The sequence below is a fragment of the Gossypium arboreum genome, chromosome 8 (assembly GCF_025698485.1).
Source record: "Gossypium arboreum isolate Shixiya-1 chromosome 8, ASM2569848v2, whole genome shotgun sequence".
Taxonomy (NCBI): Eukaryota; Viridiplantae; Streptophyta; class Magnoliopsida; order Malvales; family Malvaceae; genus Gossypium; species Gossypium arboreum.
In genome coordinates, this window is record NC_069077.1 from 139,355,903 (window position 1) to 139,371,977 (window position 16,075).

Below are 16,075 nucleotides of genomic sequence, written 5' to 3' on the forward strand. Positions count from 1 at the left end.
TGGAATGCTTATACTTTCTATTTAATTTTAGGAGTGCAAATAAGACAATAATACTTGTAAGTTACTCATATTTAATTCGAAAAATATATTATCGAATCGAGTATATTAAATATCGAATTCAACCAGTAATTAGATTGGCTTGAATATATTAAATATATTATTAATCATAAATTTAATTATTAAGTTAAAGCTTAAACTCAATTATATTTTAAACTAACCTCGAACTTAAAAATAGATATTCAATCGAACTAAATATCAAATTTTAAATTTTAAGTTGAACTCAAACTTACCATTATTCCAACTTTACTCTGTTTTACTACACCCTACTAACTCTTTTTCTCTTATTTTGAGTGTCATGGGTGTTCAACAAGGCTGCTAGCTTGAATCTTAACCAGGTCTGGTCAAATGGTAATTGTAGATTATTGTCACAGTATGAACATTGGACCAACTAGAAAAGGCATATTTTCAATACCCTACTAAGGCTTAGTTTGGATGGGCGGTATGTTTACCTCCGGTGAGATTAAAAACAGCGGTGGCGGTGAGATTGGTTACTGTAGCGGTGAGATTGGATACTATAAGAGTGAGATTAGAAACAGCGGTGGAGTGTGTGTTTGAATTCAAACGTAGCTATAGAAGTGAGGTGAAAATAGAAAATGACTATTAAGGACATTATATTAGAAATAATATCTAATAGAAGTTTTAAAATTATTTTACTTTTATGAAATTATTAAAAATATGTGAATTTATAAATTTATTTAATAAAATATAAAATATATCTTCCATATTTTATTATATAAAATAGAAATTTTAACATTTTTAAATTAAAATAAATAATCTAAAAGTAGTTAATTCAAGGAATGGTAGATTAAAATTTCTTTTGATAAAATGTTTATTATTATAAAATAATGGGAAAAATGTTTATTATTTTAACATTTGTATGCTGCTGTAACATACATGTTGCTCTTTTCAACTGGTGCTTGAATTTTCAACTGGGCATAAATGGAGCAGTGAAAATTTTAGAGTGTGGTGCATTTTACTCCCTTTAACTGCACTAAAATTTGATCATTCAAAGAGAGGTTTGTGCTGCAGTTGCACAAAAATCAATAAAAAACGTCCTGGACTGATGCCAAACGGAGAACCAAAGGCACCCTAACTGTTTTCCTCTTTTTTTGAGTGTCATGGGCGTTCAACAAGGCTGCTAGCTTAAATCTTAATCAGATCTCGTCAAATAGTAATTATAGATAATTGTCACAGTATGAACATTGGACCTACCAGAAATGGAAAAACGTGATGCACGAATTTTTATAAATGTAAACTTATATTAAAAATCGAAGTATAGCCTTATCGATTAATTTACCCAAGTGCTAGTAGGTAAATCCGCGTGACTAAGATTTGCGGCACTGTTCGTATCAACCATGATGAAAGCATATCTATTGTCAATATCTAGCTTTGGTTATATAATACTAATATATATATATAAAATGTTAATGGCATGATTTAACAATATTATCATTTAATCCAACTACTTATCTTAGATTTGTTTCACATTAAAAAAAAATTAAAAATCTTCCCTCAACACTTGTTTACAAATTTGGTGTAACTAAAATAAAATTTAATGGTTATACTTTGAAAGAATTTAATTCTTTCATTTTTATTAAGATAGTTAATTTTATTTTGATATCGTTCATATCGTTTAAAGTAATAAATTTTAAATATCGTTTTGATATAAATTTCAGTCTGTACTAATTATAATGATGCATATTTATTAATTTTACTCGTATCAGCTAGTAAAAATGAATTTTAAAATACCCATTTTAAAATGAAAATGTAATTTAAGCTTATTAAAAATACCCATTTTGATATTTAAGATATTTTGTATTTTCTTAAGGATTGCCTGGATATTAAAGATGTTTAGAAATATTTTGTGTTAAGGAATTGCCGTGAGCAGTTTTTCTCCAGCAATCTCTTAGAGTGAGTCAAGGTAAACTTGGGAAATTTTGAATGGACATTGAGAAATGGGATTCCTTAGCTTACATTATTTAGATGCACGTGGAAGAACAAAAATCTCTTTATGCTTTAAGATTTATCTTGAAATTTTATGAAAAGTTAAAAGCGAAAATAGTATAGCATGGCGCACAATTTGGAACCATATAGGGTAGCTGATTGCTAGAATTTTAGTATAGTTGGGTTTTTTTCATCCAAAAAAGAATTTCTATATAAATATTTATAAAAGTAGAGCTAATTCGCTATTAAAAGTTAAACAAATTCAGGGTAAACATTATCTGTTACAAATAATAATTAAAACATGGTACTATTATTTTGTAAACGTCAAATCAATCAATTAGTTGCTAGCAGGCAAGCTGCTTACGCGGATGACTGTGATTGCTCATGGTGATTGGAGGCCTTCATCCCAAGTTTTTCACGTGGAAATAATTTCTAGTCCTGGAGAAAGTTTTTTTCACGTGGAAGATAATATCAAGCTACACAACACTTTTTCAGGAAAGCGGCCACCAATTTAAGCCTATAAATCACCCTCTTACATTGCAACCATGTCCATCACAATTCAACAAAGCTATTACATTTGATACTGCTTTTCCACCCAAACAAACACTTTGCAGCTATTTAAGTTGTTTTGATTGCAACATATGGCAATGTCTTCTTCCATTTTTACAACAAATTTTCTTCCTTTGCAGCAATCCCAAGATGAACGTCCCAAGGTCTGTCTCAAAAATTTCGTTGATGAACTAATGAATTTAAACGATCACGGTGTTTACTGATAGAATATATGCTTATATATTGCAGTGTCGATTCAATGGAGTTGCAGTGGCCCAGTTAGAACCGGAAAATGCAAGAAAGACCATGGTCAAACAAAGTCAACAGACAAGACAAGTGAAAAGATTCCTTAATTTCTCAGGAGAAAAACCGTCTACTCCAATTCTTGATGCCATAAACCATCCCATTCATATGAAGAATCTTTCCATCGAGGTAAATAATTAATTATACCATTAACTATAATTATTAATACTTTTAATCATGTATTATTAATTTGTTGATTGAAAAACGATAGGAGCTTGGGAAGTTAGCTGATGAGCTACGAGAAGAGGTGGTTTACACAGTGTCAAACACTGGTGGGCATCTCAGTTCAAACCTTGGGGTGGCTGAGCTAACAGTGGCACTTCACTATGTTTTCGACACTCCTGTGGATAAAATACTTTGGGATGTTGGGCATCAGGTAATAACATTATGTTGTCTATTGCTAAATACAGTTAGTTCCATTGACGTATGATGGGTTATTAACATACTGTATTTTGTTATTTGCAGTCCTACCCGCATAAGATTTTAACCGGTAGAAGATCGAGGATGCATTCGATTCGACAAACGTGTGGATTAGCAGGGTTTCCAAACAGGGAAGAGAGCATTCATGATGCCTTTGGAGCTGGCCATAGTTCTACTAGCATTTCAGCTGGTTTAGGTACTTGTTCGTAGCTCTTCGGCAATGACGATAAATGCAAATTAAAAGTATGCTAATTAATGGTGGGCTGTTTTATTTCAGGGATGGCAGTTGGAAGAGATCTGTTAGGGAAGAACAATCATGTAATTGCAGTAATAGGTGATGGAGCAATGACTGCTGGAATGGCATATGAAGCACTCAACAATGCTGGTTATCTTGACACTAATCTCATCATCATCTTGAATGATAATAAGCAAGTTTCGTTGCCGACCGCCACGGTCGACGGTCCGGCTCCTCCAGTTGGAGCTCTTAGCAAAGCACTAACAAAGCTTCATTCTAACAGGGAATTTCGTCAACTACGCGAGGCTGCAAAGGTGTCAAAATTCAGCTCTTGGAATCACATTACTTTCCTATGATGACTCTGCAAAATGGGCTTATTTAAGTTGTTTTGACACGTGCACAGGGTATCACAAAGCAAATCGGTGGGCAAACACATGAAATCGCCGCGAAACTCGATTCCTGCATGAGAGGAGTAGTCGGTGGTTCGGGAGCTAGCCTGTTTGAAGAATTAGGAGTATACTACGTAGGACCAGTGGATGGTCATAATGTAGAAGACCTTGTTTATGTCATGAACGAAATTAAGTCAATGCCAGCTCCTGGACCTGTTCTCATTCATGTCATTACCGAGAAGGGAAAAGGTTATGCCCCTGCCGAGGTTGCACCAGATAAAATGCATGGTAAGTACAATTTAACACTACATAACCAGACTCGAAGTAATGTCGTCCTAATTGTGTCTAACATGGGTATTTTAAGAAAAATGAAAATGTTCGGGTCATCATGGATATTTCTTCTTATTTTAGGGGTTGTGAAATTCGATCCCAAGTCCGGCGAACAAATGAAGAGCAAGTCAGCAACACGATCGTATACTCAGTACTTTTCAGAGTCTTTAATAGCTGAAGCAGAGGAAGATGACAAAATAGTGGGAATCCATGCCGCCATGGGAGGAGGAACCGGGCTTAATTTGTTCCAAAAACAATTCCCGGATCGATGTTTTGATGTCGGTATAGCTGAACAACATGCTGTTACTTTTGCTGCTGGTTTAGCTTCTGAAGGGCTGAAACCGTTCTGTGCCATTTACTCTTCCTTCCTACAAAGAGGATTCGATCAGGTAATTCCTGGTTAATAATAAGCAAATTTCAAAGAAATGGTATGATCAATATGATAATAACAAAGAGTTTACTGATTGCAGGTAGTTCATGATGTTGATCTTCAAAAGCTCCCTGTGAGATTTGCAATAGACAGGGCTGGCCTGGTGGGTGCAGATGGACCGACCCATTGCGGTGCGTTCGATACTACTTTTATGGCATGTTTGCCTAATATGGTGGTAATGGCACCTTCAAACGAGACTGAGCTGATGCACATGGTGGCAACAGCAGCAGCCATTGATGATCGGCCTAGCTGCTTTAGGTACCCCAGAGGCAATGGCATTGGTTCTATTCTCCCACCAAACAACAAAGGAACACCATTAGAGGTACAATTTTATTCTACAAGCTTTACAATGGGCCAAAACAAACAATATCAGTTGAAATTTCTTAACCCAAATTTTGAACATGTTCAGATTGGGAAGGGAAGAGTACTAAGAGAAGGAAGTGGCAGGGTGGCCATTTTGGGGTATGGAACAATCGTACAAAGTTGTGTGAAAGCAGCTGAACAACTACAAATGCATGGCATCTCCGCAACGGTGGCGGATGCTCGTTTTTGTAAGCCAATCGACGGAGATTTATTGAAACAACTAGCTCAAGAACACGAGATATTAATCACCGTGGAAGAAGGATCAATCGGAGGGTTCAGCACCCACGTCTCACATTTCTTGTGCTTGAATGGACTACTAGATGGCAAGCTTAAGGTAACACTAACATCCATTAACATTTATACTTGGTGGAAATGTATGTTATTGTTCTAACATCAATGTTACATGGTGCAGTGGAGGCCAATGGTGCTACCAGATAGATACATTGACCATGGATCTCAAAGTGATCAAATTGAAGAGGCAGGGCTGAGCTCAAAGCATATTGCTGCCACAGTTCTTTCACTACTGGGGATAACTAGGGGAAGCAAATGTATTATATAAGACAATAATAGAATAAAGGTTTTACGTCAATATTTAAAAGCATGGTGTAATCAAGAGTTTTTAATCAATGTAAAAGAAAATATATATAGAGAGTAATATTTTTTTAAAGATGATAATAGGCGAAAATTAGTCGAAGAACTATATGCTTGTGAGAATCATTGGCAAGGAACAACTAACAATTAGTCGGTTTCAAGTGCATAGCTTCAACCTCCAACATTTGTGACAGATTAAGATCAACACATATAAAACTTGCACGTATATAATATATATAGAACACACCCATGAAAACACATCAAGAACCAAATATAATATACCTACTCATATTTAAATGAGCTAATTATAATTTTATAATTTGTACTAAAAATTATTTCCCAACTCATATTTAAATCAACAAATTATAATTTTTTTAAAAATTCGACTTTATGATAATGGAAACCTTTTAAGCGAGACAATTATATTATATTATATTGTATTTATATGTGATATTTCCCAATAATTTATGTGTGTTTTGTATGTCAGCCGACTTAAAGTGGGTGGATATACATGCACCCAAAGAAAAAGACCTCCATGGCCCATGGCACGACATTATTAGATTGATATTTAAGAGCTGACTGGACGTGATTTAAAATAATTTTAATAATGAGTATAATATAAATCTGGATATATTAATATTTTTATGTTACATTTATATTTTTTATACATGAACATCTCGTATCATCATAAACACGACGATTATGATCAGTGACTTGAACAAGTCCTCCCTCCAATAATAGTCCTAATAACCTGTCCTTGAACTTAAAAGTGTAGCAGGAGATACCTTTTACGACGATTATGATCAGGACAGTCCTTAGCACTAACAATTTCCTAACTATATCGTTGTCATGTTGAATTATTCATTCATGTGACTCAAGAGATCTTCTATTCGAGTCCCTAATATGAAGAACCCATGCAAGTACTTCATTATTCCTACAACACCCTACTGTGATGTGAAAATAGTGAGTATTCATTGCCCCACTCCTCATGCCTTCATTGCTTTTCCTTTATAAATTGGATCAAATCCATTCCTTTTGACATTTCCTCGTTATTTTGATATACTCTTCCACTTCCTTGATGACCGTTATTGGATTTGAGTTATACCTTCAAAGATAAATTTTTTTCTATAACCCAAATTTTCAATAATGTGATAGCAACTCCGTAATCTCCTCTTTCAAAGCTTGATCCCCCCTTCTAGCTGCTTCCAGCATTTGTATAGTCCAATCTCTCACATAAAATGAATTAGTGCCTCTCGTACAAATACAAAATCTCAACTCAAACCACTCTGCCCTGGCCAAGTCACACTCCCTGAATAGATTATTAATGTCCTCTTCTCCTTGACATAAAGCAAACTTTGAATTAATAATGTTAATTCTTTTTTTAAATTCAGTTTTGAAAGGAAGTGAATTATCAAAGAGTATCTAAAGAAAGATAATCACTTTGAAATGAACTTTCAATGTCCACATAAAGTTCTATGCTTTCTTCGAAATACTTGAATAATGTATTCTCAAGTCTTCAAAATGCATATTATTTAAAATGTGTGAATAAGTTAACCTTACCGTGAAATTTTAATCCCACGTATGTAGCCGTATAGGCACAGGAGATCAACTATATATAACTAGCATTTTGCTCAAACATTCTTCAAACTCGAACAAATCTCCAACCTCAATAACTCTTTGCATTATATACAGTGTGAACCATGACATTATATAACTAAAACCCAAAATAACTTAATTATTATAACATTAAACATTTTTATATGAGAAAATAATAAATGAGATGCAATTTGCTTAACTAATTAAATTCTCCTTTTCAAAAGCAGGTGATTCACATTAATCATTTTGGCAGCCAGCTGTTAATTTTGTAATCTTTATCTATCCTTTATTTTCCTTTTCATAATTATCCACCCACTCCAATTCCCAACCCATTGATGAACCTTCCTTTCTCTTTTGGTAATCCATCAACTCCAGTTGGATGCAAACCCTCATAATTTAATTTCTTAGATTATATCTATGTATTAAAAGAGATTGCTTTTCTAATAAAATTTCCAAATTAAAAAAAATTAGCTAATTAGTGCAAAATTTATTATATCATAGGTAACATGACACACAACTCATTTTTTTTTAAAAGCCAATTGACGAAGATTTTCCTTTGAGGAAAAAACACAAAAGACATAGGTGACAAGTTGTTTAACCTAGTTCATAACTATATAGCTTGCTTTAGTATAAGATCCTTTGTTTTAGTTTTAATCAAAAAAGAAATCATATGATGATTAAAATTAAAAATTTGAAAAAGAAATCGAGTGAGCTAGCTGGTTTGGACAAGAATCAGAATATTTTGTAATAAATTTAATTATTATAATAATTGTTTTTTGTTTGACGTGATGATGTAAGTGGTTTAGTTTTTGTGAATACGTGTTGGTCCCAAAAAAAAGTTAGTTTTGACCTGACGTAGTCAACCAATGTGACAATGACTTTTAAGCAACACCATTGGTTTAGGGTAATGGAATCTTGTAGTTCACTCAAATAAGCCTCGGCCTTTGGAGAGGCGCATAACCGCGTTTGGGTTTGGTGAGTGTATTACAGTGTGTTTTGATTGTGATATGCCTATTATCATTATTGGGGTTTGCCTGTGTCGAACTATTGATCTAATTCTAGACATGCATATCTATCTGCTTGAACTGTAACAAGACATCGAAAGGCGGCACCAAATCCATAAATTAAACATACATATTGGTACCAAGAAACACCCCTCAGTATTATTAGATTTGGACCCTTCTTTCTTTTCACTTTTTTGTTTCCAGCTGTTTACAACTTTGGTTCACTCAATGTCCCGATGGAAACACATACCACGAAGCTTCCCCCCTTTACCTTGTTTTCGTCCCCCTATATAACCACCTTCTATCACTCCCCCATTTCATAATATCATAATCCAATTAGAATAGAAACACCATACAGACAAATAAAATATGAAGAGTTCATTGCTAGTATCTGTTGTAATCAGCTTGGTAATAGTTGCTTCAGCCGCCAACTTTAACCAAGACATCGACGTTACTTGGGGAGATGGGAGGGGCAAGATTCTCGAAAACGGAAACCTTCTCACTCTCACCCTCGACAAATTCTCCGGGTCTGGTTTTCAATCCAAGAACCAATATCTGTTTGGGAAGATCGATATGAACATTAAGCTGGTTCCAGGCAACTCTGCTGGCACTGTTACCACTTACTATGTAAGTTTTATCATCATACTTGTCTCTTATTAAACATTAGAACTCTGTGTTGATATGTGGGGTGACAATTGCAGCTTCGTTCGGAAGGGTCGACATGGGATGAAATTGACTTCGAATTCTTGGGGAACCTAAGCGGAGACCCATACATAGTCCACACCAATGTATATACACAAGGCAAAGGTGACAAAGAACAGCAGTTCTACCTTTGGTTCGATCCTACCAAAGACTTCCATACCTACTCCCTTCTTTGGAACCCTCAACGTATTATGTACGTCTTCTTTTACAATCCCATTTTTCTAAAAACGTTTCAGTTTCGATTATGTTCATTTGTTTAATTGTGATTCTTTTGAATGTTTACAGCTTCTCTGTTGATGGGACACCAATTAGAGAGTTCAAGAACTTGGAATCAAAGGGCGTTGCGTTCCCGAAGAGCCAGCCGATGAGAGTGTATTCGAGTCTTTGGAACGCCGATGATTGGGCCACTCGAGGTGGTCTTGTTAAGACGGATTGGAGCCAAGCTCCTTTCACTGCTTCTTACAGGACTTTCAAAGCTGATGCATGTGTCTGGTCTTCCGGTAAATCATCATGTTCCTCCACCTCACCCTCCCAAAATTCATGGCTGTCGCAAGAACTGGATATAACGAGCCAACAAAGGCTCAAATGGGTTCAGAAAAATTATATGATTTACAATTACTGCACCGACACCAAGCGATTTCCTATGGGACTTCCTAAAGAGTGCACTGCTTCTTAATTTGTTGATTAAAATTTCCTTCGCTAGTCATGCCTAAGGACAGATACTTTGTTCAAAAGCAGCCTCTCACAGTATTCTTTTGTTTCATTCTATGTTTTGTAACATGTAAAACTAAGCTCAATAAATAATACTATTCAATTTCGGAAATTATACTACTTCAATGTTCCTCTGATTGAAGTCAAAACATCTGACCAGCGAAATATATAAGTGTGATTAATAATATAAGCTCAATAACCAATTACGAAATCGATCTAAAATTAACAATCTTATATTTTTTTATAATTTTATACAAAATAATATTTTAACAATACAATTATTAATATAATTATAATTGTTATGTATGTAAATTTTAAATTGATTTAATATTTTTATAATATTATTCTAAATTAATTTTTTATTGGAAATGTATCCAATTTCCACCCTACACCAATGACAGATTATTTGGTCAACTTACGGAAAGAAAACCTACAGAAATATCGCATGTGACACCTCGGGGTATATAAATATTTTGATATTTTGCCAATGATTTGTTCGTGTTTGGTGTGCCAGCCGACTTTGAAATTGGTGAGAGACATATATTAACATACATCCATTCGAAACAAGACCTCGATGGGCCATGCCACAACATTATATATACGCATTTAGTAGCTGACTAGAAGCTCAAAATGATTTAAAATAATATAACATTTATATAAATTTTGATATATTAATAATAAATATAATATAAATTTAGATAAACTGATAAATGGTCAATTAATTATGCTTACATTCTTATTTTAATTATTTAAATTTAAAATTTATAATTTAAGTATTAACGTTTGAATTCATTTATATTTTAATTATCTGCAGCCATTAAATTGATAACAAAAATTTTTTTAATTAGTATAATAATATATTTAATCTTCAATATTTACATATTTTATTAATTTGATCTTGATCCTTTAATTTTTATTAAAAATAGCATTTTACCTAATTTTGCCGATACTCAAATTCCTATAGAAAAAACGCAATTTTGTAACAAAATAGTCAATTCTTAAAAAATGTAAAATAATCGTTTATTAAAATTTGTAAAAATCATTAAAAATTGCATTATAAAATTTAAAATTTTCAATTTTCAAATTTTTACAATATTTCTAAAATTTTTACAAAATATTTGGTTATAAAGTTGATTTTTGGGCGTGAAAAACAAAGTTCATAAATATAATGCCTTGATTTGTGGTGGCTCAGTTTTTGTAGAGTAAAAGTATTCCTGGCCTAGCCTTTCGAGAATATCTTCAAGTGTTTGGCTCGCTTTCTTTGCTTCGTATCTTCAAGCGTTTGGCTCGCTTTCTTTGCTTCGTATGTTCAAGTTTGGTTCATCTAATACATGAGACGTTAATTCTATAATATTTATTTTCTTTTATGAAATGAAAATTATTTATAAGAGTAGAATTATGCCTCGTATTTTTAAATTTCTTTTCTTAATTAAATATTATTTTTAGATTTTCATTTAAACTATGATTAATATAAGTTATTTTAATATTATTTGATTTACAAATTTAGCATATAAATAGATTATTTTTTCACCCTAGAAAAATAACCCACTACATATTTAGGTATTAGCTCATTTTGAGGGTTCTTATTTTGGGTTTCGGGGTTTAGTTTTATCTCCATATTTTATACTTTTCGTTTTTTTCTGTTAGTGAAGTTATTTTTACCCGTGGTTTTTTATTCTCTTCAGAGATTTTTTTCCATGTAAAATAGTTGTGTTTGATTTTTTCAATTTCTTCGTTATTTTATTTGTTCGTTGTTTAACTGGGTTTATCCTCAGTAATAAGTGTAGAGAGTTCTTTTGACGAAAAGAGGAAAAATTACAAATAAGTGAATGAAAAGTACTGAAAGAAGGTGGAGAGGGATATTGAAGCAAATTTAGTAATATTGAGTGCAGTGATAGATGACGGCTGGTAAGGTGGAGAAAGAGAAATATAGTTTACAATAAAGCTAAGTAAAGAAAAAAAAAGTTGAGAAAATTTTAGAGAGAGCTTTGAAAGTTAAAGTTCCAAAGTGTCAAAGTCATTTTACTAATTGTGAATGGCTCATATTTACTTTTAGAAAATTAGAGTTACAAAGCTAAGTATTTAATATGAGTAATGAAATTAATTTTCAGTTACAATGTAATTAATGGTTAAGAAAGGATGATGAAAGGTTTTGTTTATGATGGTGACGATGAAAAGCAGAGAAGAGTTCACCATATTTCTAAAATGAGAGTTACAAGGCTAGGTACTTAATATGAGTTATCAAATTAAATTTCAGTTACAATGTCATTGACAATAATTACAACATTGAAATAATTCAGAATAAACGAAAGATGCATCAATTTGATCAAATCGCTAAAACTTTATATCCTAACCTCGCGATCATCAAATCAACTTAATGATAAACACCAATCAAAAAAAAAAACTACCCAAAGCCCCAAGAGACCACCTGCATCAATGATGCACAAAAAATCAAGTTTCAGATAGTTTATTCTTCTCTTTATCATCTAAAATTTATCACCATCACTATGATCTATCATGACAAAACTTTTCGAGAACAGTTCCTAATAGATCTAGCGACACTTATATTGGTATATCTCACATACACGCTAGAACATGACTAAAAATTAAATGTAAAAATAAAACCACCACTATTTTCAAAGAAAACAAATTGGACAAAATAAAAACCATGAAAAATGTGGACAAAATAAAACCACAAAACTATAGACAAAACCATAATAATGTGGATTGAAATTAAAAACAAAATAAAACTACAAAAAATGTTAAAGAAATTGCGATTAGCAACCAGCTCGAAGGCCAGCGTCGCCGCCGACAGAGCAAAGATTTAACTTCAAAAAGTTGAGTAGCTAGGTTTTTTCTATGAAAAGAAGAGGGCACAATACAATGTTAAATTTTAATTAAACCATGACTAAGACCTTGTTTGATAAACAGTTAAAAATATGAATATGCATTTTTGGTAATCCAAAATTAAAGCAATATGATAGAATTTTTTTGTACAAAAAGGTGTTGGAAAATAATAAGTAGATAAAACTACTTATCACTTAATGGAAAATATTTTCAATTATTTCAATTATAGTTTATTTCTTTTAATGTCATATTATCTTATAAAAATTTTACGTTTAAAATTTTAATTTTTGTTTAGAATAAGGTTTAAAATGTAAAATATAATTTTTTATAATTTAAAATCTATATTTATCAAACAATCTAATTATATTTCGTAATTAATTTTAAGTAATATATCAAACAAATTTTATAACTTAAACTTAATACTTAATTTCTTTTTTTGGTGAAAAATAAAGAAAATTACAACTTAAAACTTCCTAAGAGATTCTAAAAGTTTTGTCTTGCTGGATAGCCGTAACCCCCAAATCAAGAGGTACTTCGAATAACTAGAGGGGTGACTTCCAAGAAAGACTGATCTTGCCAAGTAGCCTGCGATTAAATTACACTCCCTAGTAACGTACTTAATTTCCTATTGGCCTTCAGAACGTAAAAGTCGTTTAACTCTTCTGAGTAAGGTAATGCTTGACTCCACTATTTCTTCCATGGGCAATGCCTTTACCACTTCAACATTATCAGTCTGAATCCGAACTTTCTTATAACCCTGCTTAATAAAATGAGAATTTAATCAAGGATACCCCAAAGTTCTGCCTCCAAAGGTGAACATCTGCCCAGATAATGAGTGAACCCCAAAATTCAATTGCCAAACTAATCTCGAACCACGCCTCTCGTTGAAGCATTTCCTGTATCTCTAGCGACTTCTCCATCAGAAAATAAATGAACCCAATTATCTACTAAGCAGTGATGAATTTCAGAATTGGATGCAATAGATTTGGCTTCAATTAGAAACGATTCAAAATCTTGTGCCTAACTGAGAGAGGTTTTAATAATCTCATATGTCGTCCAATTGATGTTTTGGAAGATGAAGAGATTCCTATTCTTCCGAAGTCTCCAAGCGATTATCCCAAATAAGCACAACCAAGTAATTCCCTTATCCTGCAATTTATCATGACAACAAAGATTAGTGGAAAACCAAATTTGAAAGGAGTAAGAAAAAAACCTAGAATGCTTCTTTGTGGGAACAACGAGCATCCAAGATTCATTAGCTATCGAGCAATCACAGATAACATGTAAAATATCCTTGGTATCATGCCCACAAAGAAGACACGCACTACTTTGTCCAAACCCTCTCCTATCTCGTTCTGAATTAGCAAGAAGCCTTTGTTTAGCTGCAAGCCAAAGAAAAAGACGAACTCTCTGTTGACCTTGGTATTTCCAAACAGGCTTTCAAGCATCATCATTAGGACTCTAGAAATTTTCTTTTAAAGCCCAATAAGCACTTCAAATGGAAAAAGACCCTGAACCAGATCGAGCCCAAATGAACCTATCCAGTCCCCCAACAGGATGAGAAGGGGGAATACTTACTGTACGCTTAATCATGACATCAAACAGCCATATACGGAGCAGATCTAAATTTCAAAAACCATCAGGAAGCACCCAATCCCTCAGAGTACTCTCCAAATCAAGTCTAGAATGAGCCAAAACATAGGGAAAAAGAGAACCAACATTAGGAACCCAAGAATCTTTCTAGCCACGGATTGTTAAGCCATCACCAACAGACCACATGAGATTCTCACAAAAAAGGGGCCACACCTTAGAAAAGGAAGGCCAAATATGAGAACAATTGCTTCTGTGAATGCTATAATAGGCCCAATTCGCCCGGCCCACAATAAAACCAAAAAAATAAATTAAAAATAAATAAATAATAATTCCTTAAAGTCTAAGTCTTTACAAACTATCAGGCCCAAATAATAAACTAAGTTAAAAGCTAAGTTTATACCAGCCCAGATACATTTTTTAAACCCAATTTCCTAACTTTAGATGGCCCAAATTCGGAACGCCCCCCAAAAAAACCCAAAGTTTAGCAGACTGAGAGCTCTAGAAGCTTCTAGCATACACTAGAATGGCACCAGAGGGTTGACTTCCCACGTGAGATCCCCACGTACGGCCTCCACGTCACCAGAGTCATCTTCTCCGTACAACCACTCCTGCAAAAGAACACACGAGAAGCAGCAAAATAGAAAAAAAAATATAGCAAAAGAAAAAGAAATAGATCTATTATTTTTAAAATTTGTATTTTTGCCTGGCTATAAAAAGGCATTACCGATACCATGTATTTTTACGCATACTGAAATACACCAAAAGGCCACCAAAATTCAAAGGTGATTTTCAATTTAAATCTCTGGATACTCTATTTTTTTTCGATTTTCGTTCATTTGGGTTTATCGTTTTTATATTTGAAAGCAAATAAAAAGAAAAGAAAGAGGTTCTTAGCTAGAAAATATGCCATAGATATCCTTTTTGCTTTGTTAAAATCGAAGCCAAGAGGAGATTTCAAGGATGAAAAATCATTCCTCAGGCTTGAATGTGTAGCTTGTTGTTTGGGGGGATGAGAATCGGCCAAATGAGGGGAAAATATGGGGCATTAGGGTTTTGATTCAATTGCTATAGAGAATGGCAAAAGGCTTTTCAATTTCTTTTAATTTTAAAACAAAATAAACGACGCCGTTTAAGGGGAGTAGATCCACGTGCCAACCTGCTCTAGAACCCAAATGTGACAACCTTAATTTGACCTTAGTCGGAAAATGGTTTCGGGACCACAAAATCGAGTCGTAAAAAAATATTAACCGTTAAATTTTGTGCTTATTGTATGCGGAAAGGCATGTGTGAAAGTTTCATACTTTAATTTTATCATTTGTATGTGAAATTTATTAAATAGGACTCATGTGAAATAAATGTGAAAGATGATAGGTTAATCTCAAAGTGGTTTAATAATGCATGTTAGAAAAAGGATGGGTTTGCATGTCAAATATCCATTTTTGACAAGTAGTGGCCGGCCATGATGAAGTGATATATAAAAATATGTATTAATTATTAGTTAATGGCTTTATATTTTATAATATAGATGAATAAAATGAAAATAATAATAGAAAGAATGGTGAAAAAAACAAAGTCTCAACTTTGTTCTTCTTAGCCGAACTAAAAGAGAGAAAAAGGGGAGCAAACATTCGGCCATTTGAAACCTAAGGAAGGTTAGTAAATCAAGTTAGATTTTTGAAATTTTAGTTTGTTTTAGGTTACTCATCATGCTACTTACTTAGCCCATGCCAAAACTTTGAATTTGGATGGTTGAATTGAACATTTGGTTATGGTAGATAAGGAAGGAATTTGATTTTTTTTATCTTTAAGTTTTGATGAAGAAATTGTTGATGAAAGAAGTTGATCTTGTTAAAAACTATAATTGCTAATACTCATATGTGTAATAGCCAAACATAGACTTTGCTTAATGTCTTGAACAAATGCCGATTAGGTGTTTTGAAATGGATAAATTAGGTGCTTGATTTCCTAAAGGTTCGGCATGGTACATGATATTTTTGTTAGTATGATT

General features: G+C 33.1%; 2 protein-coding genes across 2 annotated transcripts; both read left to right on the forward strand.

Moving 5' to 3' along the window:
- The first annotated feature begins 2,517 nt into the window (after window positions 1-2,517).
- Window positions 2,518-5,690, forward strand: LOC108467582 (probable 1-deoxy-D-xylulose-5-phosphate synthase 2, chloroplastic). The gene is made up of 10 exons (XM_017768269.2): window positions 2,518-2,717; window positions 2,803-2,985; window positions 3,068-3,232; window positions 3,322-3,472; window positions 3,554-3,825; window positions 3,915-4,188; window positions 4,312-4,619; window positions 4,701-4,982; window positions 5,070-5,357; window positions 5,436-5,690. Exons 1-10 carry the CDS (start codon window positions 2,646-2,648, stop codon window positions 5,580-5,582), a joined length of 2,142 nt encoding a protein of 713 aa, XP_017623758.1. The 5' UTR covers window positions 2,518-2,645; the 3' UTR covers window positions 5,583-5,690.
- Window positions 5,691-8,369: 2,679 nt separating this feature from the next.
- Window positions 8,370-9,739, forward strand: LOC108467583 (xyloglucan endotransglucosylase/hydrolase protein 22-like). Its single transcript, XM_017768270.2, has 3 exons — window positions 8,370-8,841; window positions 8,916-9,109; window positions 9,202-9,739. Exons 1-3 carry the CDS (start codon window positions 8,584-8,586, stop codon window positions 9,590-9,592), a joined length of 843 nt encoding a protein of 280 aa, XP_017623759.1. The 5' UTR covers window positions 8,370-8,583; the 3' UTR covers window positions 9,593-9,739.
- The last annotated feature ends 6,336 nt before the right edge of the window (window positions 9,740-16,075 follow it).

Excerpts from the sequence above, each read along its gene's own strand:
- LOC108467583 (XM_017768270.2), top strand. The coding sequence starts at position 8,584 with ATGAAGAGTTCATTGCTAGTATCTGTTGTAATCAGCTTGGTAATAGTT. Across the intron at positions 8,842-8,915 it reads GCACTGTTACCACTTACTAT|CTTCGTTCGGAAGGGTCGAC; the intron begins GTAAGTTTTATC and ends TGACAATTGCAG. Across the intron at positions 9,110-9,201 it reads TGGAACCCTCAACGTATTAT|CTTCTCTGTTGATGGGACAC; the intron begins GTACGTCTTCTT and ends GAATGTTTACAG.
- LOC108467582 (XM_017768269.2), top strand. The coding sequence starts at position 2,646 with ATGGCAATGTCTTCTTCCATTTTTACAACAAATTTTCTTCCTTTGCAG. Across the intron at positions 4,189-4,311 it reads TGCACCAGATAAAATGCATG|GGGTTGTGAAATTCGATCCC; the intron begins GTAAGTACAATT and ends TTCTTATTTTAG. Across the intron at positions 4,620-4,700 it reads TACAAAGAGGATTCGATCAG|GTAGTTCATGATGTTGATCT; the intron begins GTAATTCCTGGT and ends TACTGATTGCAG.